At 44.5% G+C, this 27,989-nt stretch overlaps 2 protein-coding genes across 4 annotated transcripts in view; both read left to right on the top strand.

Moving 5' to 3' along the window:
• The window catches only part of mtm1 (myotubularin 1), an 84,868-nt gene extending 80,552 nt beyond the window's left edge, over window positions 1-4,316 (top strand). The window contains exon 16 of the mRNA XM_078547658.1: window positions 31-4,316. The gene's annotated coding sequence lies outside the window, so the exon portion shown is untranslated. The remainder of the gene's footprint in view (window positions 1-30) is intronic.
• Window positions 4,317-13,992: 9,676 nt separating this feature from the next.
• LOC144683993 (phosphatidylinositol-3-phosphate phosphatase MTMR1-like) overlaps window positions 13,993-27,989 on the top strand; it is a 72,068-nt gene continuing 58,071 nt past the window's right edge. For all 3 annotated transcript variants that reach the window (XM_078547656.1, XM_078547655.1, XM_078547657.1), the window contains exons 1-2: window positions 13,993-14,176; window positions 24,730-24,841. In XM_078547656.1, coding sequence (XP_078403782.1) covers window positions 14,082-14,176; window positions 24,730-24,841 — 207 coding nt within the window. In that variant the 5' untranslated portion in view covers window positions 13,993-14,081. The remainder of the gene's footprint in view (window positions 14,177-24,729; window positions 24,842-27,989) is intronic.

Raw genomic sequence — 27,989 nt, forward strand, 5'->3', positions numbered from 1 at the left:
TACTCTAGTATTAATGGCGATAGTTAAAAGCAAAATACTGCAGATGCTGGAAATCTGAAAGAAAACCAGAAAATGCTGGAAAAACTCAGCAGTTCTGACAGCATCTGTGGAGAGAAAAACAGAGTTAACGTTTCAAATCTGTATGACCCTTCTGAGCTCCGAAGAAGGGTCGTATAGAATCGAAACGTCAACTCTGTTTTTCTCTCCACAGGTGCTGTCAGAACTGCTGAGTTTTTCCAGCATTTTCTGGGTTTTTCCTTCTTAATGGAGATAGTACTGTAGTATTAATGGAGATAGTACTGTAGTATTAATGGAGATTTAAGGGTCAGTGCCAAACAAAGACAACAGACTAGAAAAGATTGTGAAAACAAAATGGGGGAGTAATTGATCTTGGGTGGCATTTCAAACGGGCAATAGCGGGCAGTCAGCAGCCCATTTTACACCACACCAGAGTAATGAATGCTGATTTGTAATTGTCCATTACGCACTGCTGCCTAAGCTGAATTTTAGCCCCCAGTGTATTTTTTTATGACTGTAGCTGGTCATTTTCGTTCGTACCTGTCATGCACCCACCCCATCATCCGCCACTACTTTGTGCTGTCGTCTTTTCAGTCTTAAAATCAGGACCTGAGTAAAATGTAACCAGTTTGTTTCTATTAATATTTTATAGCCTGAGTTCTCTTTTTTGTAAGTAGAATCTCTCCCTTCACGTACAGCCTTTGCAATAAACCTGATATTCTAGGCAAACGCCTACATTCCTGGTGGGAATTTCCAGGTGCAATTTTTGAGTTTATATAATTGGCTGAAGTATTTCCCCACTCATTTTTTAATTATTTTCCAGGAGCTAAAAATATTATGCATAATTTAAACAAATTTGAATTAAATTTATTAAATTATAGTCAATTATACCTTGAAAATGCTGATTATTTTATTATCCATCCCTTTACAGCAATTATACTGATATTAAGTGAAGTTACATTTAGGATCTCGTACAAATATTTTGTTTTTATGGGCCAGTAAATAATACTGACTGATTTTGGAAATGTATAGCCACCTGAAGCATTTTAGCAGCTACTTATCCTTGGCTTAAATTAATTTGCTTCCTTGCAGTCATGGATCTGAAAATAACAGTGGGGCTTAAACACTGGCCTTCATAAACCTGAGAGCTACTGTTGGCCCTGTTAGTATGTTAACTAAACAGCTGTCTGATATTTTGCCAGAGGTATTAATTCATCTAAAATCACCATGTAAATAGCTGAATTGAAATAATGGACAAGAGAATGCCATTAATAATACTAACAGTAATTTGTAGACTTTCTTTAGTTACAGATGTGTTTTCTAGTAAAGTGCAATTGTTTAACATAACGTTTCTTTCAGTAACATACGTAGGCTTGTTTGCACTTTTGTCCATCAATTTTTTTCAATTCAGTTTATATCAGCCAAATAATATTCATGAATATTATTTTAGGAATTTTATGCTTATTACGTAACGGCTATTTGCATTGGAGTTATTTTTCTTTGAATGTATCTTTGACACTAAAATATTCACACTGATTCATTTTTTTTAGGGGAAGCAAAGGTGATATTGAGAATGTAGCTAAATTGGCAGTACTTGTCTGAATAAGAAGGGTGTGAAAACCTGACAACATGCTGTAGGCTGACAGTTCAGTTCAGTACTGAGGGGGTGCAGCATTGTTGAAGGTGTTCAGGAGAGATATTAAACTAGGGACACATCCATCAGCTCATGTGGACATAAAACATCCCATGGCACTATCTTAAGAGCAGCAGGGGAATTCTCCTGGTATTTTGATCAATATTCCTCATTAACTACCGTCAATAAAACACAACGTTATCTGGTCATTCATTCCTTTGCTGTTTGTGGCACTTTGTTAAATGCAAAATCTTACATGTGTAACAGTAGTTGCACTTCAAAAAGTAATTAATTGGCTCTGAAATGCTTTAGGCATCCTGAGGACATAACACATTATATAAATGCAAATTTGTTCTTTCAAATTTATGACAAATTGAGCACACTTGGACTAATTCTTCAAAATTGGTACATTATCCTAATCAAATTCCATAAGTCTTAATTCAATTTAGATGCTTCCTGGTTTCTGCCATTTACACCTTATTCCACGCACCAGGGAAACCAGATCATAGAGAAATTGTATTTGGCCTTGGGGAAAATTTAAATACGTTTGAATTTGTTGAGTTTCTACTCTACATTTTAAACTTAGTTAAACTTAAGGCTACTGCATTACAGTTGAACTTTAATTGGGTTTGACTGATAGCTGTGGGTCATAAATGCATCATTACAATTGTTTTATCTACTATGTCTTGAATGTGAATATGGCCCTTGTCGTAATCGGAACCGGAAATCAAATGAGAGATTTCAGTGCTGAAAACTTTGCATACATCACCGTCGTTGGTCTGATTTAAACAGTAGATCAAACGTTTGTATATGTTGGAGCTGTGTATGTTTAGAGAATGATGCAGATGACAAGCATTAGGAAAGAGATTGATCAGTTGAAATCCTTGCCATTGTCCTATATCTGGTTATACAGTTGGTTCTTCTCTGAATTTTCTGTTGCACGTCATTATTTGTGAGGATGGCACATTTTCTTCCATTTTTGGTTTATTTAGGCCTGCTGCCAATTGTTACCTCAGTTAAAAATGTATTAATATTTAAAAAAAAACATGTTTCAAGACTCAGAAACTGTAATTGGTTTTAGAAATTCAGTAATGAGTGTCTCAATGCCATACTCTTTGTCTTAACAATCCATAACTTATTAATCATGTTGAGCATTCCATTTTTTCAATATTCTTCACAAGAATATTACAAAATAACAGGGAATTCCAGACTGGTTAAACCATTTTACTTTTGTTGGCTGATCTGTATCTTGGAACATATTCCCTTCTTTTGAGTAGCAAACTGTAATAGCCAAAGGCTTTTCTTTTGTGGGCTATGAAGCGTTCGTAATTAAAGAAAGATGGAATGAATTTACATGGTGACAGATTAAACTGTTACATTAAGGCTGATGCTCGCAGATTCTGCATATGTTTACAAATTATATTTTGTGGCCAAACAGCGTTGCTGTCAGATTTCTTACCATTTAGTATTCAGATACTTCTCCAGCTTGCTGATGGTCTGACTTACTAGCCTGTTGTATATTTCTGACAAAAAAAATGGAAATTTTGGACTGAAATATTCTGATATGCTGCACACATTGCATTGCAACTACTGACTTGTATGTATTCATTTTGTTTAATGTTGTGCTCAAAGAAAACACTTCCCCTTGAAACGGGTGTCTGATGAAAAATGGGCTTTTGTAACTGCAAAAATAAGTAAGTAAATGGAAATACATTATGCTTCTAAAGGGCACTTGGGGATTGATGAGAGAGTATGTTTTACAGGGGAGGAAGATTCATTAAAATTAGAGGCCCTTCTGAATATGATGTAACCCATTGTTAATCTCTATTGAATGTTCTTTTACCACAACTGTACACTTAATTTCATGGAAAGTTTTTGAATTTAACAATCATTTTTAATGGTCATTAAAACCATTTTCATGACTGCTAATTGATCTGATCGTCAATATGACAGAATAAGTAAAATACAGCACTTGCATATATTTATCGTTACATTTTTAAAAAAATTAGACATCAGATTTGTAGTTTAAATATAGTTTGGTCTTAATGCAGTTTTCATTTTGTTTCTCTGAGTTGGTGTCCATTTTGCGTATTACATAGATGTACTTGACAATAATGCTTTGTCACTACACACTGTACCAGAAACAACCTGCAAGGGGGTGAAATTCATGCATTCATTAACTCTGGTCAAAATGATGACTTCTGTGTTTTAAGTTGGAATGCGGTGTTACTTTCATTAATGTTTTTGTAAATATTTCCATGTAAGAATTTCATCCTCTCTGGTGTGTAGCATTTGTATCTTGTTCATATGTTTTTTTTTTGTTTATATTTAATTATGCTCAGGATATTTGCCTTTAAAATTCTGTTCTTTCTCTCTCCCCCACGTCTGCAGTTTTCTCCTCCTCATCTGCAGTTTCTGGAACTGCACAGATTTTGAGGGGGCAAATTGCTGATTATAAGGACACATGTTGATAATATAGTAAGCAAAGATAAATAATGGAACATGGACTAAATTAATGGAAGACACTCAACTTGACATGCCTTGCTTTAACAAATTGATTATAATTAAACAGTATATAAAATTGATCTATGTTGTATGTTTCTCCTGTACAGTCAAATATGCTACTGTCTAGTTATTGTGAAATAAAAACCATTACATAATGTAATATCTCTCTTCAGATGTTCTAATATTTCTGTCAACATATTAAACACTAATTTTTGACTCACCCAATATTTTAAAAAGGCTCTGTGCACAATTCCTGCTCATCACACTTCAGAGATCACAAAGCACTGTACCTAATGCAAGTTCCTGTTGTACTCGATTATAAACAAAAACAGACACTTCCAATACACTTATATAAAAACAAAAAACTGCGGATGCTGGAAATCCAAAACAAAAACAGAATTACCTGGAAAAACTCAGCAGGTCTGGCAGCATCGGCGGAGAAGAAAAGAGTTGACGTTTCGAGTCCTCATGACCCTTCCACAGAACTGAGTAATATTAGGAGAGAGGTGAAATATAAGGTGGGGGTGGGGGGGTGTTGTTGTAAGGACAAGCAAGCAGTTCTGGAGATAAAAACAAAAAGCTGCGGATGCTGGAATTACCTGGAAAAACTCAGCAGGTCTGGCAGATAGGAACAAATAATCAAAAAATGTCACAGACAAAGGAACAAAGAGGTGTTGAAGTTGGTGATATCTAAGAGAATGTGCTAATTAAGAGTGGATGGCAGGACACTCAACGTACAGCTCTAGTGGGGGTGGGGTGGAAAGACTAACAGGGCACAAAAGGTATAGATTTAAAAATAATGGAAATAGGTGGAAAAAGAAAAATCTATATAAATTATTGGAAAAAACAAAAGGAAGGGGGAAGAAACGGAAAGGGGGTGGGGATAGAGGAGGGAGTTCAAGATCTAAAGTTGTTGAATTCAATATTCAGTCCGGAAGGCTGTAAAGTGCCTAGTCGGAAGATGAGGTGCTGTTCCTCCAGTTTACACTTCCTCCTACCTCTCCCTGGACCATGACCCCACCACTGAACATCAAGCCATTGTTTCCAGGACTGTCACTGACCTCATCTCCTCTGGAGATCTTCGTCCCACAGCTTCCAACCTGATAGTCGCCCAACCTCGGACGGCCCGCTTCTACCTCCTACCCAAAATTCACAAACAGAACTGCCCCGGCAGACCGATCGTGTCAGCCTGTTCCTGCCCCACGGAACTCATTTCTTGTTATCTTGACTCCCTTCTCTCTCCCCTTGTCCAGTCCCTTCCCACCTACATCCGTGATTCCTCTGACACCTTACGTCACATCAACAATTTCCAGTTCCCTGGCCCCAACCGCTTTCTCTTCACCATGGACGTCTAATCCCTCTACACCTCCATCCCCCACCAGGATGGTCTGAGGGCCCTTAGCTTCTTCCTCGAACAGAGGCCCGAACAATCCCCATCCACCACTACTCTCCTCCGTCTGGTTGAACTTGTTCTCACACTGAACAATTTCTCCTTTAACTCCTTTCACTTCCTCCAAATAAAAGGTGTGGCTATGGGTACCCGCATGGGCCCCAGCTATGCCTGTCTCTTTATGGGGTATGTGGAACATTCCTTGTTCCAGTCCTACTCCGGCCCCCTCCCACAACTCTTTCTCCGGTACATCAATGATTATTTCGGTGCTGCTTCATGCTCTCGTCGGGACCTGGAAAAATTTATTAATTTTGCTTCCAATCTCTACCCCTCCATCATTTTCACATGGTCCATCTCTGACACTTCCCTTCCCTGACCTCTCTGTCTCAATTTCTGATGATAGACTGTCCACCAATATCCATTACAAGCCTACCGACTCCCACAGCTACCTCGACTACAGCTCCTCACACCCCGCTTCCTGTAAGGACTCCATCCCATTCTCTCAGTTTGTTCGCCTCCATCGCATCTGTTCTGATGATGCTACCTTCAAAAACAGTTCCTCTGACATGTCCTCCTCCTTCCTTAACCGAAGTTTTCCACCCATGGTCGTTGACAGGGCCCTCAACCGTGTCCGGCCCATCTCCCGCGCATCCGCCCTCACGCCGCCTTCTCCCTCCCAGAAACATGATAGGGTCTCCCTTGTCCTCACTTATCACCCCACCAGCCTCCGCATTCAAAGGATCATCCTCCGCCATTTCCGCCAACTCCAACATGATGCCACCACCAAACACATCTTCCCTTCACCCCCCCCCGGCGGCATTCCGTAGGGATCGTTCCCTCCGGGACACCCTGGTCCACTCCTCCATCACCCCCTACTCCTCAACCCCCACCTATGGCACCTCCCCATGCCCATGCAGAAGATGCAACACCTGCCCCTTCACTTCCTCTCTCCTCACCGTCCAAGGGCCCAAACACTCCTTTCAAGTGAAGCAGCATTTCACTTGCATTTCCCCTAACTTAGTCTACTGCATTCCTTGCTCCCAATGCGGTCTCCTCTACATTGGAGAGACCAAACGCAAACTGGGCGACTGCTTTGCGGAACACCTGCGGTCTGTCCGCAAGAAAGACCCAAACCTCCCTGTCACTTGCCATTTTAACACTCCACCCTGCTCTCTTGCCCACATGTCTGTCCTTGGCTTGCTGCATTGTTCCAGTGAAGCCCAACGCAAACTGGAGGAACAGCACCTCATCTTCCGACTAGGCACTTTACAACCTTCCGGGCTGAGTATTGAATTCAACAACTTTAGATCTTAAACTCCCTCCCCCATCCCCACCCCCTTTCCGTTTCTTCCCCCCTCTTTTTTACAATAATTTATATAGATTTTTCTTTTCCCACCTATTTCCATTATTTTTAAATCTAGAACTGTAATACCCTGTCAGTCTTTCCACCCCACCCCCACTAGAGCTGTATCTTGAGTGTCCTGCCATCCATTCTTAATTAGCACATTCGTTTAGATAATATCACCACCAACATCTCTTTGTTCTTTTGTCTGTGACATCTTTTGATTATCTGCTGCTATCACTGCTTGCTTGTCCCTACAACCACCCCACCACCCACCCAACTTCTCTCCCCCACCAACCCCCCCCCACCCTAAACCAGCTTATATTTCACCCCTCTCCTAATATTACTCAGTTCTGTTGAAGGGTCATGAGGACTCGAAATGTTAACTCTTCTTCTCCGCCGATGCTGCCAGACCTGCTGAGTTTTTCCAGGTAATTCTGTTTTTGTTTTGGATTTCCAATACACTAGCTAACTCTTCAGGCACAGAATATACCAGAGCTGTTAATTGATCTACCCACAAATGAAGGCATGGATATAATCTTCAATGTTTGAATGAATTCACTTCAACTTTACTTAATGGTAATAGAATGCTGTAGCTATATCTTGGCTGTGATGTTTAATAAGGCTTGCAATGCGCGCTTAACCTGTGTTCGTTGCTTCCCATTCAGGCAGTATGCAAACTTTGTGCTGTCAGATCATTTACGGGAATACAGAGTGCAGTGGATACTAAGCATGCTGTTGTGTGGATGCATGGTATAATACTTCATCCTTATAAAACGAACAATTATACACTTTACCATGAGCATGCTACAGAAGATTGCCAGCAGTTTCAAGAAATATTTAAGCGGCTTACCTGGCTTTGTGAGGGGTTATGTAGTGGGTGGGGGAGCCTGTGAGCTTAGCTGGCTAGCATATGGTTCAGGCTAGGACCAACAATGTGGGTTCAATTCCAGTTCTGACTGAGGTAGACTTGGAGCCTGCTTCCTTGCACTGTCCCTGAGAGTGGAAGGCAAACTATCATTGACAAAATCAACTACCAAGAAAAACAGGTCAGGATGAAGCATCAGCAGACAATGAGCCAAGGACATGCCTCAGGGCAGAGCACACATGATGTAATGGGGTATCACCATTGGCTGACTACTCAACAAGATCAAAAGTTGATTTTGCCAAAGTAAGTTAAAGGATATATATAACAAGCACTGCCATAGTGTGGGGGAAATATAGATTTTTGAACATTATTTATGAATTGTTACATATATCCCTTAATTCTATTTTTATTTATATTTATTGTATGTGTATAGATGGGCTCAATGCCGTGGGGAATGATTTCCCTTTCCCGATGTTTATTCAGTGACTGTCTGGGGAGGATCGGATTGAGCTCAACTGGGTTCTTCACTATTGAAAAACCTGTTAACACTGTTCAAGCTTTGACCTGACGAGTTATGACTTTGGCAACAACAACTTGTGTATATGTAACACCTTTAACAGAGAAAATGCCCCAAGGTGCTTCACCGAGATGGAAGGAAAATTGACTCTCGTTCAAGGAAGGAGAGATTAATTAAGAAAGGTGGCCAGAAGTTCGGTCCAAGGAGGAAGCAGCAGGCTTTAGGCAGTGAATTTCAGGCCGTGACTGCAGATTAGTAAAGGGATGGTCGCCAATGGTGGGTAAAGAATGGAGATGTACAAGGCCAGATTTAGGGGTGGGTGGTGAAGAGGCACGATGAAGTCACAGAACTAGGATGGATTTAAATATAAAAGAATGCAAATGTTAAATTTGAAGCATGAAGTCTCTGGGAACCAATGAGCCTATCAGGGATTTCCTTCAGGATTTGGAGGATCCAACCGGCCCCAAAAGGTAGATGGGTTCTTAATGATATAGCATATATAAATATAGGGCTGCCTGTCAGCAAGGATGATTTTTCCATTATTTCATACAAAATAGTTCCGCTATTTGCTTGAGTCCATATTATTAATAGATGAAATGATTAGCCATTCAGTATTTATGTGAAGGTGATAGGGGAAACTGTCAGATAGTGAACTGCATGGATTATGTATAGCTGTCTCAAAGTATGCAGTTATACAAATAGTTATTTGGTAATACAGAACTTAAGTATTGTTGTACCCTTTACAATTTATATTCTTGTGAATCTGTCCTGATGAGTGCAGGACGAAAAGCTTTGACAGCATGTACCGAAGTGTGCAGTGTTTAATCAGATTAGCCAAACTCTACTGTTTGATATATAATGCTGATATTACAATGGTGTATTTTCAGTTATATCAGTTGTACACAATTCACTTTGAGCTCTATAGTGTAAACATGTAAATTATTCAGTTTTCAGCTTAGAAGCCGCATATGTTCCACACTGAGTATCACTACGTAACTCCCCAAAGCTTCTCTACCACCTACAAGGTACAAGTCAGGAGCGTGATGGAATACTCCAACAACACTCAACACAATCAAGGCAAAGCAGTCTACTTGAAAAGTCACTGGCAACCAGGATTAAGGAAAATCCCAAGGCCTTTTGTACATATGTAAAAAGCAAGAGGGTAGCCAGGGAAAGGGTAGGCCCACTCAGGGACAGAGGTGGGAATCTGTGTGTGGAGCCAGAAAAAATGGGAGAGATACCAAATGAATACTTCTCATCAGTATTCACCAAAGAGAAGGACTTAGCGGTCGATTTGTCTAGGGAAGAGTGTGTAGATAGCCTGGATCATGTTGAGATCAAAAAAGAGGTGTTAGGCGTCTTGAAGAATATTAAGATGGGATCTACCCCAGAGTACTGAGGGAGGCAAGCGAGGAGATTTCTGGGGCCTTGACAGAAATCTTTGTATCCTCACTGGGTACGGGTGAGGTCTCAGAGGACTGGAGAATGGCCAATGTTGTTCCATTGTTTAAGAAGAGTAGCAGGGATAATCCAGGAAATTACAGGCTGGTGAGCCTTACGTCAGTGGTAGGGAAATTATTGGAGAAGATTCTTCGTGACAGGATTTACTACCATTTGGAAGCAAATGGGCATATTAGTGAGAGGTAGCATGGTTTTGTGAAGGGGAGGTCGTGTCTCACTAACTTGATTGAGTTTTTCGAGGAAGTGACAAAGATGATCGACGATGGAAGGGCAGTGGATGTTATATACATGGATTTCAGTAAGGCCTTTGACAAGGGCCCTCATGGCAGATTGGTACAGAAGGTAAAGTCACACGGGATCAGAGGTGAGCTGGCAGGATGGATGCAGAATTGGCTTGGTCATAGAAGTCAGAGGGTAGCAGTGGAAGGGTGCTTTTCTGAATGGAGAGCTGTGACTAGTGGTGTTCCGCAGGGATCAATGCTGGGACCTTTGCTGTTTGTAGTATACATAAATGATTTGGAGGAAAATGTAACTGGGCTAATTAGTAAGCTTGCAGACGACACTAAGGTTGGAGGAGTTGCAGATAGTGAAGAGGATTGTCAAAGGATACAACGGGATATAGATCTGTTGGACACTTGGGCAGAGAAATGGCAGATGGAGTTTAATCCGGACAAATGCAAGGTAATGCATTTTGGAAGGTCTAATACAGGCAGGAATTATACAGTAAATGGCAGAACCCTTAAGTGCATTGATGGGCAGAGGGATCTGGATGTACAGGTCCACAGTCACTGAAAGTGGCAACGCAGGTGGATAAGGTAGTCAGGAAGGTATATGGCATGCTTGCCTTCATTGGCAGGGGTATTGAGTATAAAAGCTGAGAAGTCATGCTGCAGCTGTACAGAACCTTGGTTAGGCCACACTTGGAATATTGCGTGCAATTCTGGTCACCACATTACCAGAAGGATATGGAGGTGTTGGAGAGGGTGCAGAGGAGGTTTACCAGGATGCTGCCTGGTCTGGATGTTATTAGCTATGAGGAGTGGTTGGAGAAACTCCGATTGTTCTCACTAGAGCGACGGAGATTGAGGGGCGACTTGATAGAAGTTTACAAAATTATGAGTGGCATGGACAGAGTAGATAGTCAGAAGCTTTTTCCCAGGGTGGACATAAATTTAAGGTGAGAGGAAAAAACTATAGAGGTGATGTGCGGGGCAAGTTTTTTACACAGAGGGTAGTGAGTGTCTGGAATTTGCTGCCAGAGGAGGTGGTGGAAGCAGGTACGATAGTGGCGTTTAAGAGGCAGCTTGACAAATACATGAATAGGATGGGAATAGAGGGATACGGACCCCGGAAGTGCAAAATGTTTTCGTTGATGGGTAATATGATCGGCGCAGGCTTGGAGGGCCGAACGGCCTGTTCCTGTGCTGTACTTTTCTTTGTTCTTTGATCGGCATCCCATCCACCACCGACGCACAGTAGCAGCTGCTTGTACCATCTACAAGATGCACTGCAGCAACTCACCAAGGTTCCTTCGACAGCAGCTTCCAAACTTGTGACCTTTACCACCTAGAAGGGCAGCAGATAAATGGGAACACCAGCACCTGCAAGTTCCTCCCTCCAAGCCACAGACTGTCCTGACTTAGAACTATATTCCCATTCCTTCAGTGCCCTTGGATCAAAATCCTGGAACTCCATTCCTAACAGCACTGTGGGTGTACCTGCACCAGATGGACTGCAGCAGTTCAAGAAGGCAGCTCACCATCGCCTTTGCCAGGGCAATTAAGGATGGGCAATAAATGCTGGCCTTGCAAGTGACGCCCACATCCCATGAAAGAATTAAAAAAAACTTCATTCATATGAACATCTGTTATTTTGTGTAATATGTAAGATACCTCCCTCCTTACTATGTCTCGCTCCATCTCTTTTTAGTGATTCAGAGTAAACAGCCTGGTCTTTTACTATTTGCAGTGTGCAACAAAACAATGAAGCTCTGGTGTCACTGATGCAACAGCATACTTATAAATAATTGAACAGAAGTCTACTTTTTAAAACACAGCACGGTAAATACATGAAAAAGAAACATATTGTTCTGCAATAAGTTTTCAGTGTTTGTCAGACATTTCAGTGTAATGAGAAAATCTCTGGTGGATTTGTAAAACTAAAAAGATCATGCTGCAATACAGGGCGCTGTATTGTACTGACAGTTAACCAAGCTGCAACACAACAGTCATCAGACATATATTAAATATAAAATTGCAGGAAATGTTTGCTCTGGAGAACAAGAAAATTACAGGATGTGTTTGTCTAGACAGCCGAATTATAGCGTACTTGATGTTTTTGTGTAAAAATATTATGGGGACATTGATTTTGTCAATGTGCATGCCTTTATTACCCTTTGATGTGTGAGACCTGATCCAATAGCTCTACCTTATTTGGTAACTTGAATTTTGCAGACAAAATGTTGCTGATTGTCTCATTTAATTCCAGTCTTTTGGGCTGTTCTCTCCATAATATGGGAGAAAAATGTAAAATATGCAAGATTTTTGTGAATGACTAGAAAAATTGCTTCTACATTGTTTTTTAAAATTCAGGGATGCGAGCACATAAAGCATTCTTGAGGCTTTCTTTACATCTTTTTGAAGAAAAAAATGGGATGAGGTCCTTTTGTCTGCTTCTTGTTTAAATCTTTTTGACTTTTTTCTGTTTTTGCATCGAACAGTGCTTGGGCAACCTACAGCAGTCACCTCCAAGCCATGGAGAAGTACCACTAGCAGTGCCTTTGCAAGATCCTGCAGATCTGATGTCCTCTCCCAAGGGTAACTTGCTCAGCATTGGGGTGCTAATCACTCAAAAGCAGGTCTGCTGGATTGGGCATGTCATTTGTATGCCTGATGACTCCCAAAGCAACTGCTCTACTTGGAACTCTGTCGTGGCAGGAGACTCTGAGGAGGACAGCAGAAACGCCTTAGGGAGGTCCTCTATTCGTCCCTCAAGAGGTCAAACATCGGCTTGTGACCAATCAAAACGGAGAAGGCTCATTCAGGAATGTGCAGAGGCGAAGTCGAGGCATCAGAGGGAGCGCGCAAACCTCCAAACAACTTATCTACTTTGACGCACCACCTGCCCTGCATGTGGCAAAGTCTGCACATTACACATTGGACTTATCAGCTATCTCAGAACCCATGGAACTGGAGTGGAAGCAAGCCATCCCCGATCCCGAGGGACCTCAGAAGAGAAATTTGATTCGAAACAATGGAATTGACGTTATGGTGATGGATATGCTGCCAAGGAAATGAGCTGGGAATGTTAATTAAACAGGGTAGAGCAATGTAGATTGCAAATTCACTGAAATATATACAGGATTGCCAGAGCTTGGTTAATCACTTGGTTTAATCTTTGCAGCAAAGCTCGTTATCCTGTCCCAAAGTTTGGGGTATAACTGTCACTGATGACAAGCTGTCACTCCAAGACGATGGATGGTTGTCGCTCTGCCCGGTCGACACCCGTCACCCTGCCCGGTCGACACCCGTCACCCTGCCCGGTCCACACCCGTCGCCCTGCCCGGTCCACACCCGTCGCCCCTGCCCGGTCCACACCCGTCGCCCCTGCCCGGTCCACACCCGTCGCCCCTGCCCGGTCCACACCCGTCGCCCCTGCCCGGTCCACACCCGTCGCCCCTGCCCGGTCCACACCCGTCGCCCCTGCCCGGTCCACACCCGTCGCCCCTGCCCGGTCCACACCCGTCGCCCCTGCCCGGTCCACACCCGTCGCCCCTGCCCGGTCCACACCCGTCGCCCCTGCCCGGTCCACACCCGTCGCCCCTGCCCGGTCCACACCCGTCGCCCCTGCCCGGTCCACACCCGTCGCCCCTGCCCGGTCCACACCCGTCGCCCCTGCCCGGTCCACACCCGTCGCCCCTGCCCGGTCCACACCCGTCGCCCCTGCCCGGTCCACACCCGTCGCCCCTGCCCGGTCCACACCCGTCGCCCCTGCCCGGTCCACACCCGTCCCTCTGCCCGGTCCACACCCGTCGCCCTGCCCGGTCCACACCCGTCGCCCCTGCCCGGTCCACACCCGTCCCTCTGCCCAGTCCACACCCGTCGCCCTGCCCGGTCCACACCCGTCGCCCCTGCCCGGTCCACACCCGTCGCCCCTGCCCGGTCCACACCCGTCGCCCCTGCCCGGTCCACACCCGTCGCCCCTGCCCGGTCCACACCCGTCACCCAGTCTCCAGCTGAACTCTGACTCGCTGTTGCTACAGGAAGAGGAAGCGTCTGACACAAAGTTGAGCGGCTGCAGCTCCGGGGCCCAGGAGAGGAAATCCGAGGCAACAAAAGGCCGGCGCCCATGGACAGACTGGTCACTTCCGACAGCCTGGCCACCAAGAAGCCGGCGCGATTGGGGACTGGCTCCGGACAGGCGAGCGCGGATTCACCGGAGAGGTAGAGAGGCCGGGGGCCGGGGCAGCGGGAGGAGGGAGCCGCCCAGGCGGCGGTGCAGCACCGGTAACCCCGGCTGCAGTTGCATTGAGACCCCCGGGCTCGGTGCACCGATCCCCGGCTGCAGTTGCATTGAGACCCCCGGGCTCGGTGCACCGATCCCCGGCTGCAGTTGCATTGAGACCCCCGGGCTCGGTGCACCGATCCCCGGCTGCAGTTGCATTGAGACCCCCGGGCTCGGTGCACCGATCCCCGGCTGCAGTTGCATTGAGACCCCCGGGCTCGGTGCACCGATCCCCGGCTGCAGTTGCATTGAGACCCCCGGGCTCGGTGCACCGATCCCCGGCTGCAGTTGCATTGATACCCCCGGGCTCGGTGCATTGAGACCCCCGGGCTCGGTGCATTGAGACCCCCGGGCTCGGTGCACTGAGCCCCGGCTGCAGTGCAGGGAGACAGAGCTATGACCGGACATGAATACCGGATAAGGTGTAGAGAGCTAATTGAACACACACACTGGACAGTAACTGTCCTTTTAGCAACTCTTGGTTTTGGAATGTGTCCATTTATAAATGGATATTCCTGAATATCCCCACAATTAACCAGAAACCTGCATGTGGTCGGATTTTAAGAGAGAATCCAGGGTCTTTTTCAAATGCTTTGCCTTCCTGATTTTAGTTAGTTTCTTACTGGTTAGTGACCCAGTAGAAATCATCAAGTTCGTAAAGCTGCTGAAGATAAAAGTGGAGCTATGTTAAAGTATAAAAATCGAGAGTGTGTGAAGCTGCTTTTCCATTGGTGGTGTTCCCATCTGTAAAGTGGGAAACCACAGAGTGCCGGATTTCAGCATTTATGCTTCTAAATTCGGTTCCCTTATCCCAGCGCCAGGGTTGCAGAACCGCACAACCTCTTTGGGGTGATGGGCTAAAAGGAGGCGGATTTGAGCAGTAGTTAACTCTTAGACACTGGCTGGCTTGGTAGAATTCAAATGGAAACTGTCTCTAGACAGAGGGGCTTAACTCTGCCTTGGATACTTGGCCCACGGAATAAATGTTTGAAAGGTATACATTTGCAGGAATACGGGGAAAGAGCAGGGGTTTGGGATTAATTGGATAACTCTACCACTGAGCTGGCACAATCTCGATGGGCCGTGCGGCCGCCTCCTGCACTGTATAATTCTGTAAGTGCCAGGGGAATGTTGTTGCAAATTGAAAGGGTGTATTACACCAGCTTGTTACAAGTGGCTGCTTGAACCTCGACAGGAGGGTTATTCCAGCCTTCTCTTTAAAACGTGCACATGTCAGAATACTACAGGTACTGGCTTGAGATCAACCTCTTAGAGGGTAATGTGGGCGAGGGTCCAACAGGAGGGAGTTACAATTCCAGCACTTGCACTATTTCTTAGCCAGGGAAATTGAAGCTGTGTGCATGCATTTTCTGCTCAGTGGCAAGAGAATGCTCACATTGTTTCAATAATACATCTCTCTGTATGTAAAAACCCAGCCATCTGCTTGCTGTTAGTTTTTACTAGAGTGCATTCGTAACATTTAAGTGCTTTGCTAATAAATAATTTAATACAAGCGAAAGAAAGTCCAAGAGTTGACTTAACTGGGAAGGGCTTTTGCATTAAAGAATTTAAATTTACTCTTTCAGTTTGGTTCCCATTGTATCACCAGGCCTTTACAATGTGACCTTAATAGCCCTTGGCAATTTAACCTAACTTGCTCCTTTGTTGACATACACAGAGGGTAAAAATGGAAATACTGAGTTTTTTAACGATTGTGCCTCACTGAGGAACATAATTCAGATATTTCTTTGTAAACTTTTACTGGCTGTGTTGTCTGGGAATTATACTAAAACCTTGGCACAGTTGTTTCCTCTGTTAACAAACAGCAAAATATTATTGGGATGTTGCAAACTTACTGAAGTGTGGGGAAAAGGTTTGGTGTGGGGGAAAAAAAACAAAATACTGAGGATGCTGGAAACCTGAAATAAAAACAGAAAATGCTGGAAAAGCTCAGCAGGTCTGACAGCATCTGTGGAGAGAGAAACAGAGTTAACGTTTCGAATCTGTATGACTTCTTCAGAGCTAAAGAGAAGTAGAAATGAGATGGAATTTATACTGTTGGAAGTACCCCTCCCCCAAACAATATAAATTCCATCTCATTTCTACTTCTCTTTAGATCTGAAGGAGAGTCATACGGACTCGAAACGTTAACTTTGTTTTTCGTTCTCCACAGATGCTGTCGGACCTGCTGAGTTTTTCCAGCATTTTCTGTTTTCATTTTGGAGTACTGGAATTCATTAGGTGAAGATTGATCAGATTTCAGGAGACTACAAAAATCCCATGCATTTAGGAAATATTCAGTAAAACATTAGCATAATTGAAACGTATCTATACTCCATCAGTGTTGTTCAATAGAGTTTACTCTTATTTCAGAGCTACTTAAAGCAAATTATGGGATAATTCAATTTGTTTTTTTTTTAAGCAAAAAATAACTTTAAACTAACAGTAGATTGTGGCCTTAACCTGCATTTGTTTCCCCAAATATAAAAATACAACTGTAAAGAAAGAGAGAGAGGCCTTCTTCAGCAAAATCGTTGCATTGTGCTCATTTAGAGAGATTGTTATAATTGGTATGATGTCTTGTAGGAGTTCTAACTGTGTGGGTACAAACCTGCCCAGAATGTTGGGACAAGCCATTGGCATTTTTCATCACATTTGTGGATCTAAAGCCTTAACACAAATAGGCCAGTTGTTTTTTTCTTGATAAATACCTGGGTCGGTCCCATTGAATGAGCACACTTTTTGATGATAGAAGTTTTTTAAAAAAAAGCAACAAAATGCAATTGCTGAAAATCTGAAACCAAAGCAGAAAAGGCACAACAGGCCAGTCAGCATCTGTGCAGACAAAAAGAGTCAACATTTCAGATGATCAAAACCCTATCAACATCCTGGGGGTTGCCATTGACCAGAAACTGAACTGGACTAGCCATAGAAATACTGTGGCTACAAGAGCAGGTCAGAGGCTAGGAATTGTGTGATGAGCAACCCACCTCCTGACTCCCCAAAGCCTGTCCACCATCTACAAGGCACAAGTCAGAAGTCAGGAGTGTGATGTAATACTCTCCTCTTGCCTGGATGAGTGCAGCTCCAACAACGCTCAAGAAGCTTGACACCATCCAGGACAAAGCAGCCCGCTTGATTGGTACCCCATCCACAAACATTCACCCCCTCCACCACCGATGTGCAGTGGCAGCAGTGTGTACCATCAATAAGATGCACTGCAGGAATTCACCAAGCCTCCTTAAACAGCACCTTCCAACCTCACGACTGCTACCATCTAGAAGGACAAGGGCAGCAGATGTATGGGAACAGCACAACTTGGAAGTTCCCCTCCAAGCCACACACCATCCTGACTAGGAAATATATTGCCATTCCTTCACTGTCTCTGGGTCAAAATCCCGGAACTCCCTCCCGAACAGTACTGTGGGTGTACCTACATCACATGGACTGCAGTGGTTCAAGAAGGCAGCTCACCACCACCTTCTCAAGGGCATTTAGGGAGGGGCAATAAATTCTTGCCTAGCCAGCGATGCTGACATCCCAGGAGTGAATTTTAAAAAAAAAAACCCCTGATGTTTTGATGAATTATTCTGTCCAAAATGTTAGCCTGTGCTCTCGCTACAGATGTTGACTGACTCCCTGTATGTCTCCAGCATTTTATGTCATTTTGTTTCTTGCTGGTAGCTGTCTCTTTGATTGCTGTGTGAATCTGATTGTTGGTAGCTATGGAAGGGGAATGGGATCAAGAGTCCCAGGGTGGAAGCCTGCCTGTCAAGAGCTGCTGGCCTGTCAGCAGCCACAGCTCTGCTGGACGGCAGCACCATTGGGGAGGCCTAGGATCATGGATGGACCTGGGCTACAGGTGAGTGATGGCAGGAGAGGTTTTGCGATGTTGGGGTACGTGGGGGAGGGGATTTGTCAGCAAGGGCGGGATGGGGAGGGGCAGATGGTTCTCAGTGGCTTCTCCCCTCCCTGATGTCATGTCCCTAAATCAAGCATGAAGTGCTTGACAACAAGGGGCCCCTTTGGGAGTCAGCAAACATCCCCGCATGGCCTCCTAAGGGCCTCAGTTGGGGGCTGGGAGGGCTAGGCTGTCCACTGGCCTTCCCACCATCAACTTAATCGGGGTGGACGCAGGAAGGTAATGGAGTCCTCACCCATCAACTTTCCACTCAATTAAATGCCCAACCCCCCACCGCCACCATACTCGCCACGGGAAGGGCATTAAATTCCACCCTACATGGACAGGCCTGTACAGTGAATGTTGTCAGGCTGTTTGGCACTCTGGCTAGCCGCTGTTCTGTCCAAAACTGGTGCACACCTTCAAGCAGGTGTAACCACCGTTCCTTTCATCCCCCTCCTTCCAGTGTGGCTGAGGAAAGCAGTACAGCACGAGCTGCTGTCCTGGTTTAGATCAGCTAATAGCAGAGAGCAGGACTTGAACCTGGGACTTTCAGGTCTGCATTGGCATCATAACACACTGGGCAGGATTTTTGGGTCCTCGGGCGGGCAGGCGGGCCCAGGAGCAGCCGGGAAACGGCCAGTCACCCGCAATCGGCCCCCGACCGCCAGTTAACAGCCAGCCAGCGTGAAAGGCGTGCTGAGAAGCTGCTGGGATGAGGGCGGGAGGAGGGCGAGCGCTGAAGTCAGCGCAGGCGTGGGGTAGTGTGCAATGAAAGCCCCCTGAAGACAGAGAGCTGCCTCGGGGAGCTGAACTATTTTAAACTAATGAATGAAGTTTTAAAAAATCTGGAAAATATGTTCTCGCAGCGACTTAGTCACCTTAACATGTACGTTTCAAAAATTCTGTCCAAAATTTTTATTTTTTTTTTAGTTTCGTTATGGAAACCTCATCTCGCCAGTGGATGAGGTTTCCTAAAAAAAAATCTAAAGGCCACCTGGCCACTTTGCCCACCCGCCAACCGTAACGTTGAACGGGCAGTGAGAAATACAGGTTGATTAATTGATTAATGACCTTAATAGGCCTCTTAATTATCACCAGGCACGCTCCCGACTCGTGCAAGTGTGCGATGACCTTGGGACACTCGTTGGGCGCTGTTCCATGCTCGGGTGTGTCGGGCGTGTCCGCTACATGCCAAGCTGAAAATCCTGCCCTCTGAAGAGTGTCTTTGCCCAGTAGAATGGTCATATACCTATCATCCATTTAAAAAATCCTGCATCTGTGTGTACTTCCTGCCAGTTTTTTTTACATTATAAACTCCTATAGCCACATCTATGAAGGTAGCAGGAACACTGGGGTCTTCAGTTAAATGGGGAGATGAGAAAAACTGGGTCTGTTCTCCTCAGAGCAGAGAAGGTTAATTGTAGACTTAATAGCAAAGTGTTCTAAATCAAAGTATTGATAGAGTAAGTAAGGGGAAACTATTGCCAGTGGCAGAAGGGTCCAGAGGGCACAGATTTAAGGTAAGTGGCAAAGGAATCAGATAAGAAATTAGATTTTTATTTTTGACACGGCAAGTTGTCATGATCTGGAATGCGCTACCTGAAAGAGTGATCGAAGCAGATTCAATAGTAACTTTTGAGAGGGAATTTGACAAATGCTTGGATGGAAAAAATTTGCAGGGGAAAGAGTAGGGGATAGCTCTTCCAAAGAGCATGATGGGCCGAATGGCCTCCTCCTGCACTGTACTATGATTCTATGAATTGCCAATGTAGACTTGTCATGCTGTGGATATGCTGCAGTGTCACCACAGGCAGAAAGGGGTACTTACAGTGTAACCAATTTAAATAAATCTTTGTATCCATATTTATAATGAAAATAGTAATATAGGGACAGGATGTTTGCTATTTAAAATAGGACTGAAATACCTCTGTATGCCCTGGTCCAATTACCTCCTACTTGTTAACCCCCCTTTATCTGTGGATTACTCCTGGTCTTTACTGAAACGTGGGAAATTGGCTAGTGTTTTATAAAATCTTTATTTTTTTTTTGCAAGCTTAATTATTGTTGCATGTATAACTTTATACAGCGTTGCAATTTAAAAGTATACAAATCATTTGAAAGATGGAGACAAACTGTCCAGCTGCAAAACATCCTGGACACACAGTATCTCCAGGCCCTTAATTGAACTTACCCAGTATTTACTTAGCAACAATAAGATTGTAGTTTTGTAGCCTTAAAAGGATATACACTAATACTTTAGCACAAGAGCAATACACTGTGCCTTACTTGCAATATTGTTGCCACCCTAATAAAACTACTCATTCTTTGAATTACTATGAGCAGTGCTATGACAGATAATATTTTATATATATTTTTATTCATTCGTGTGATTTGAGCATCGTTGGCTAGGCCAGCATTTATTGCCCATCCCTAATTGCCTTTGAGAAGGTGGTGGTGAGCTGCCTTGAGCCGCTGCAGTCCATGTGGTGTAGGTACATCCATGGTGGTGTTAGGGAGGGAGTTCCAGGAATTTGACCGAGCGACAATGAAGGAACGGTGACATATTTCCAAGTCAGGATGGTGAGTGACTTGGAGGGGAACTTCCAGGTGGTGCTGTTCCCATGTATCTGCTGCCCTCGTCCTTCGAAATGGCAGTGGCCTTGAGTTTGGAAGGTGCTGTCTAAGGAGCCTTGGTGAGTTCCTGCAGTGCATCTTGTAGATGGTACACACACTGCTGCCACTGTGCATTGGTAGTGGAGGGAGTGAATGTTTGTGGATGGGGTGCAAATCAAGTGGGCTGCTTTCTCCTGGATGGTGTAAAGCTCCTTGAGTGTTGTTGGAGCTGCGCTCATCCAGGCAAGTGGAGAGTATTCCATCACACTTCTGATTTGTGCCTTGCAGATGGTGGACAGGCTTAGGGAGTCAGGAGGTAAGTTACTTGCTGCAGGATTCTTAGCCTCTGACCTGCTCTTGTTGCCACTGTATTTATATGGCTCGTCCAGTTCAGTTTCTGGTCAATGATAACCCCCCAGGATATTGATAGTGGAGGATTCAGTAATGGTAATGTCATTGAATGTCAAGGGGCAATGATTAGATTCTCTCTTGTTGGAGATGGTCATTGCCTGGCACTTGTGTGGCACGAATGTTACTTGCCACTTGTCAGCCCAAGCCTGGATATTGCCCAAGTCTTGCTGCATTTGGACATGGACTGCTTCAGTCTCCTGAGGAGTTGCGAATGATGCTGAACATTGTGCAATCATCAGCAAACATCCCTACTTTTGACCTTGTAATGGAAGGAAGGTCATTGATGAAGCTGCTGAAGATGGTTGGGCCAAGGCACTACCCTGAGGAACTCCTGCAGTGATGTCCTGGAGCTGAGATGACTGATCCCTAACAAACACAACCATCTTCCTTTGTGCTAGGTATGGCTCTAGTTTTGCTAGGGCTCCTTGATGCCACGCACTGTCAAATGCTGCCTTGTTGTCAAGGGCAGTCACTGTCACCTCACCTTGGGAGTTCAGCTCTTTTGTCTATGCGTGAACCAAGGCTGTATTGAAGCCAGGAGCTGAGTGGCCCTGGTGGAACCCAAACCAAGCATCAGTGAGCAGGTTATTGCTAAGCAAGTGCCACTTGATAGCACTGTTGATGATATCTTCCATCACTTTACTGATCATTGAGGGTAGACTGATGGAGCGGTAATTGGCCATGTTGGATTTATCCTGCTTTTCGTGGACTGGACATACCTGGGCAATTTTCCAAATTGCTGGGTAGATGCCAATGTTGTACCTGTATTGGAATAACTTGGTTAGGGGCACACCAAGTTCTGGAGCAAAAGTCTTCAGTGCTATTGCCGGAATATTGTCAGGGCCCATAGCCTTTGCAGTATCCAATGCCTTCAGCCGTTTCTTGATATCACATGGAGTGAATTGAATTGGCTGAAGACTGCCATCTGTGAAGGTGGGGACATCTGGAGGTGGCTGAGATGGGTCTTCCACTCAGCATTTCTGGCTGAAAATTGTAACAAATGCTTCAGCCTTATCTATTGCACTGATGTGCTGGGCACCCCCATCATTGAGGATGGGGATATTTGTGGAGCCTCCTCCTCCAGTGAGTTGTTTGTCCACCACCATTCACGACTGGATGTGGCAGGACTGCAGAGCGAAGATCTGATCCGTTGTTTGTGGGATCGCTTAGTTCTATCACTTGCTGCTTATGTCGTTTGACATGCAGGTAGTCCTGTGTTGTGGCTTCACCAGGTTGACACCTCGTTTTTAGGTATGCCTGGTGCTACTCCTGGCAAGTCCACCTGCACTCTTCTTTGAACCAGGGTTGATCCCCTGGCTTGGTGTAATGGTGGAGTGGGGGATATACCAGGCCATGAGGTTACAGATTGTGGTTGAGTACAATTCTGCTGCTGCTGATGGCCCACAGCACCTCATCGATGCCCAGTCTGGAGTTGCTCGATCTGTTCGAAATCTATCCCATTTAGAATGATGTTAGTGCCACACAACACGATGGAGGGTATCTTCAATGTGAAGACGGGACTCCACAAGGACTGTGTGGTGGGTCACTCCTACTGATGCTGATGTATCTGTGGCTCTCCCAATACTGATGGACAGATGTATCTGTGGCAAGTAGGTTAGTGAGGATGAGGTCAAGAATGTTTTTCCCTCTTGTTAGTTCCCTCACCAACTACTGCAGCCTCAGTCTAGCATTTGCGGCTTTTAGGACTCGGTCAGCTCAGTCAGTACCAATGAATCAGCGCTACTGAGCCACTTTTGGTGATGAACATTCAAGTCCCCACCCAGAATACATTCTGCATCCTTGCCACCCTCATTGCTCCTCTAAGTGACGTTCAACATGGAGGAGCACTGATTCATCAGCTGAGGGAGGGCAGTATATGGTAATCAGCAGGAGGTTTCCTTGCCCATATGTTACCTGATGCCATGAGACTTCATGGAGTCTGGAGTTGATGTTGAAGACTCCCAGGGCAACTCCCTCCCAACTATATACCACTGTGCCACCACCTCTTCTGCCGGTGGGACAGGACAAACCCAGGGATGGTGATGGTGGTGTCTGGGACATTGTCAGTAAGGTATGATTCCATGAGTATGAATAAGCTAGGTTGTTGCTTGACTAGCCTGTGAGACAGCTCTCCCAATTTGGGCACTAGCCCCCAGATGTTAGTAAGGAGGACTTTGCAAGACTTTACAAGGTTGACAAGGCTGAGTTTGCCATTGTTGTTTTCGGTGCCTAAGTTGATGCCAAATGGTCCATCCGGTTTCATTCCTTATAGACTTCATAGCAGTTTAATACAACTGAGTGGCTTGCTCTGCCATTTGAGGGCCATTTCAATATGTCAACCACATTGCTGTGGGTCTGGAGTCACATGTAGGCCAGACCAGGTAAAGGCAGTAGATTTCCTTCCCAAAGGGGCATTGGTGAACCAGATCGGTTTTTACAACAATGGTTTCATGGTCATCATTAGATTCTTAATTCCACATTTTTACTGAATCTGCTGTGGTGGCTTTCAAACCCTGGTCCCCAGTCAACAATTTCAGATCATGAACTCTCTCCTCCATTCCCACCCCCTTTCCGATCCTCCTTTTTCCAATTTATAATTTTTTTACACTACATTTTTTTCTTTTCCCTCCTATTTTTAAATTTATTTTGAGCTATTGTTTCATCTTCACCTTTTAGCCCATTTTGATCCCTTCCCCCCCACCCACCCCCACTAGGGCCATCTGCCACTAGCTTGCTTCCCTTAATGTCCCCATTAGCACATCCTTTAGATAATATCACCACCATCAATACCCCTTTGTCCTTTTGACATCTTTGGCAGTCTCTTCTTGGCCTCCACCTATCAGTGGCCCCCTATCCAGCTCTCCTGTCCCACCCCCTTCTACCAGCTTATATTTCATCTCATTTCTATATGTCTTAGTTCTGATGAAGGGTCATACGGACTCAAAAGGTCAACTGTATCCCTCTCCGCAGATGCTGTCAAACCTGCTGAGTTTTTCCAGGTATTTTTGTTTTTGTTTCCCACGAGCATTACCCTGGGTTTCTGGATCACTACTCCAGTGACAATACCACTACGCCACCGCTAAGCCTCTCCTTAGATAATCTGTTATGGCATTGCTCACATATATGAAACAAAAACATATAGAGACATTCCTTGGCCAAATTGTAATGCAGAGTCTCTCCCTGCCACTTAGACTGTCTACATTTATTATGGTTTGCTGACTATATCAGATAAATTTGCTGTGATCAAAGCAGTCAGTTTTATAGGTGCTGCTTATAATGTGTCAAGTGTGTTGGGTATTTTGGGCAGTTCAATAAATACTTACCCCGTACTTACTGATCAATCAGTTGCTGTTACCTTGTTAAAGTACGATTATCTTAGTGATCAGATTCTGGATGAATCTAATTAGGGGCAATTTAGTGTTTTTAGGTTAGTTAGGTCTTGGTTCTTACTTGTAAAGTGGGCAAGTGGCGTAAACACTAATATGTGTTGTATAAACAGTGGGGACTGGGTTTTAATTAGCGCCTGTTGTCGATGGAGCCTGACGCTTTCTCCTGTTTATCCAGCCCTGCAGGGTCTCATGTTGAATGGTGCAAACAGCTTATAGCTGCTACTATCTCAACCCAGCTTTCAACTGCAGCAGTGCCAGACAACATCTCCATCTCCAAAGATTATAGGGTAAGTGATGTTAGTTTAAACTTGTGACACCTGCAGCCTTGGAATCTGTTTCTCTCAATAACTTACTCTCCTCCATTTGCCTCCTCTTCAATGCCCCCGTCCCAGGCCACTGCCCTGTTCACCACATGAGGTTTTGTGTGTCTATCTAAGTGACGACTCGGAGTTGTGTGAGGATAGCTCCTGAATTATCCTTCCATCTGGCTAACCATCTCCCTAACACCATCCCCCACTCTGCCCGATGATTTGGACAACAGGGTATTCACTGTGTGGAGAGTAATAAATGTTGTTTCACTCTGGCGTTAGTACATCCAATGTGTTAGGACAATAGTCTGTTTTATATACAATTTAAAAAAAAAACGTTGAAAATAATTTAGTGTCTTTACTGCACAAATGCTAAAGATGTTAAAGTAACTAACTGACGGGTTATGCAGATTACGCTGCATATTTTAGATTGATGTGCAGGAGTTCAGCTCATTGGTGTATATAGTGTAGTAGCAGATCCTTGAGGAAGAGGAACTTGCAGGGTATAGACAAAATGTGGGACAAAGCACGATTTTCAAAGGGGCACAACCCGCTGAATGGTCTCCTTCTATGCTGTAACTTCCTAGACTCTGCCAAGTAGTGTAATCATGAAGGGCCTTCTAATCTAATCTAATCCCTTACACAAGAGCCATAGAATAATAAGATTGAAGGATCCAACCTGTGCACACTTGATAGTTCAAGCAAACTGTTGAGTTGAGAGAAAGGATATTGTATCGAGGAGTCAATGTCAAATACTTTCCCTTTTACCTTGGGTGTATAGGTTATGAAAAATCTTTTATGTGAATTTGTTACCAGTGTAATTCTCAACCAGCAGGAGATCTATTATAGAGTCTCAAACACAGCATTGACGTGATCAGCTGATATATAATATGGGCTGAAAGCTATCATCTCCATTGGCTGAAAGGGAACTGATAAGTTTGGGTCAGGATTCAAGACTGTCAGTTATTATATAACTATACAGATGAGAGCTCAGATTATTTGTGTTTTGGCATTACAAAAGTAAACGTACAGAAATCTTGCAACAGAATCTGTTGCTCAATAAGCATTTTTACTGTGATACCCGGTTGAAATACATGTGAAAAAAACGAATTAAACTTTACAACTAGCTCGTCCCTTCAGTTCAGATCTAAATTTTCTAAAGCCTTTAATATTTATCCCTGAATTGCTGTATCTTTATATTTATGTCTTTTGTTGCATTCTGATGATTTATCAATGTATGTTCTCCCCGCTCATTCTCTTTGGAATAGATGGTCACACTTTATCCTCTGGTGCTCTTGGTGTTTTGTGCAATATATACCTATTGTGTACCGCCCAATACTCAATCTCCGACAGCAGGTCTCATTCTTTACTGCCTGGCTCGATTGTAGTTTCACATCATCTTTCATGCCACCTGACCTATCATTCACCTTTATGTGGTTTGTCTCTGAGTCTTTCCTGAACATTTCTCTGTCCTCATATTTCTCTGATAGTGACATTACTATCAACCTACAGGTTTCCATAATAAACCCGGATTATACCCATTCAGCTTCTTGCAAAGACATCATTTCCTTATCCCGGTTTCCCCATCACATTTGCTCTGATGCCTCCACTTTCTACCCTGGAGCTTCTGAAGTTTCTGTTTTTTTTCCAGCAGCCATCCCATGATGGCCACGAGCCCCCATTCTATTTCCTGAGCCTCTGCGCTCACTACTTCCCCCACCCCCATCTCTCCAAACAAGCGGCAGCACCAGGGGAAACCCTAGTCGCTAATCATTAACTCCACCAGCCGCCACATTCACCAGATCATCGTCCACAACTCCGCCACTTTCAGCAAGGTCCTGCTACCAGGTCGTATCATCCCCTCCCTCCCAACCCTTCCCCTGTCCACATTGTAGTGAGAGCGTTACCTCCAGGATACCTTATTCTTCTCCATTGCCATCGTCCTGTGTAACTACAGATGCGACAGCTATCCATTTATCTCCTCCATTGTCCAAGGCCCCAAGCCTTCTATGTGAGACAGCAATCTTTATGAACCTTTACGTTATTCTTCCAATCTAGTGTAAGATAGCCACTGCTCATGGTGCAGTCTCCTTGGTACTTGTTCTAGTCCTTTGTCACAATTTGAATATTTATTGCTTCTACCTTTTTGCCCTTCCTTCTGTCTCTTTTCCACCTAAACAGCTTATTTTTAATTTTTCAGATCTGATCAAGAGGATGCATCCGGGAGAGTAACTTGTCTTTTCTCTTTACAGATGCTGATAAACTTACTCTGTATTTACAGCATTTGTGGTTTTAATTTCTAATTTCCAGCATTTACTTTTGTCATTTACTCTTGTCTCCTGTCAGTGAGTCGGCTGCACATTCTGTGACAGACTCTAGCGCCTGTACAGCACCTGTACACTTAGAGAGGTTCCTCTTACAGACTGTTGCAGCTGACAGAGCAGAACTTGGTACACACTCTTCCCCACAGCAATGGTGGTTTCACAGTGGGATGGCCAATGAATGCCCATCTCTGCTGTCAAATTGAAGGGGTCCATTTTTAAGGCGTCCTTCAAAACAGGAGTTAGGTCCTGTGAATATGAAAATTAGGGTGCTAACCCCCTGTTAAAGAACCCCTTTAACAAATTAGGTATTGATGAGTGGCGCAGGCTTGGGGCCTACTCCACTCAGGAATTATTAGTGGTCCCAAAGCAGAGCTAATTATTGTTTTTTTTTGAATGATGCACCTTCCTGTGGAGCCAGGGGGAGCAGAAGTGCTTCACTGAGTCGACAGGCATTGCAATCGTCTGCCCTCTATTTCAGCTCTCACCTAACCGTAGCCCACCCCTCTTATTACCTCCCACCACCCCTTACATGAGGGCCACTTCTCATCGAGGCAGACTTCCTGAAGTGTCCCATTAGGTGATGTGCTTCTGATGATTTAACCAACTGCTCACCTCAATTATTCAAATGAGACCTAAGGCCCAGTTTCCCTCGATTCTAGGGCCGCCTGCTGCAGGCATGTGCTGCCTCTGCAGGTCCAGGCCTAGACCGGAAAGCAGGCTGAGACCAGCTATCTTTTGCAGCTGCTTCCCTCTCTCCTCACAACGTTCCACTTGGCAGCCTGTCTCTGGGGCGCCCTGACTCC

This window comes from Cetorhinus maximus, chromosome 8 (genome assembly GCF_964194155.1).
Source record: "Cetorhinus maximus chromosome 8, sCetMax3.hap1.1, whole genome shotgun sequence".
Classification (NCBI taxonomy): Eukaryota; Metazoa; Chordata; class Chondrichthyes; order Lamniformes; family Cetorhinidae; genus Cetorhinus; species Cetorhinus maximus.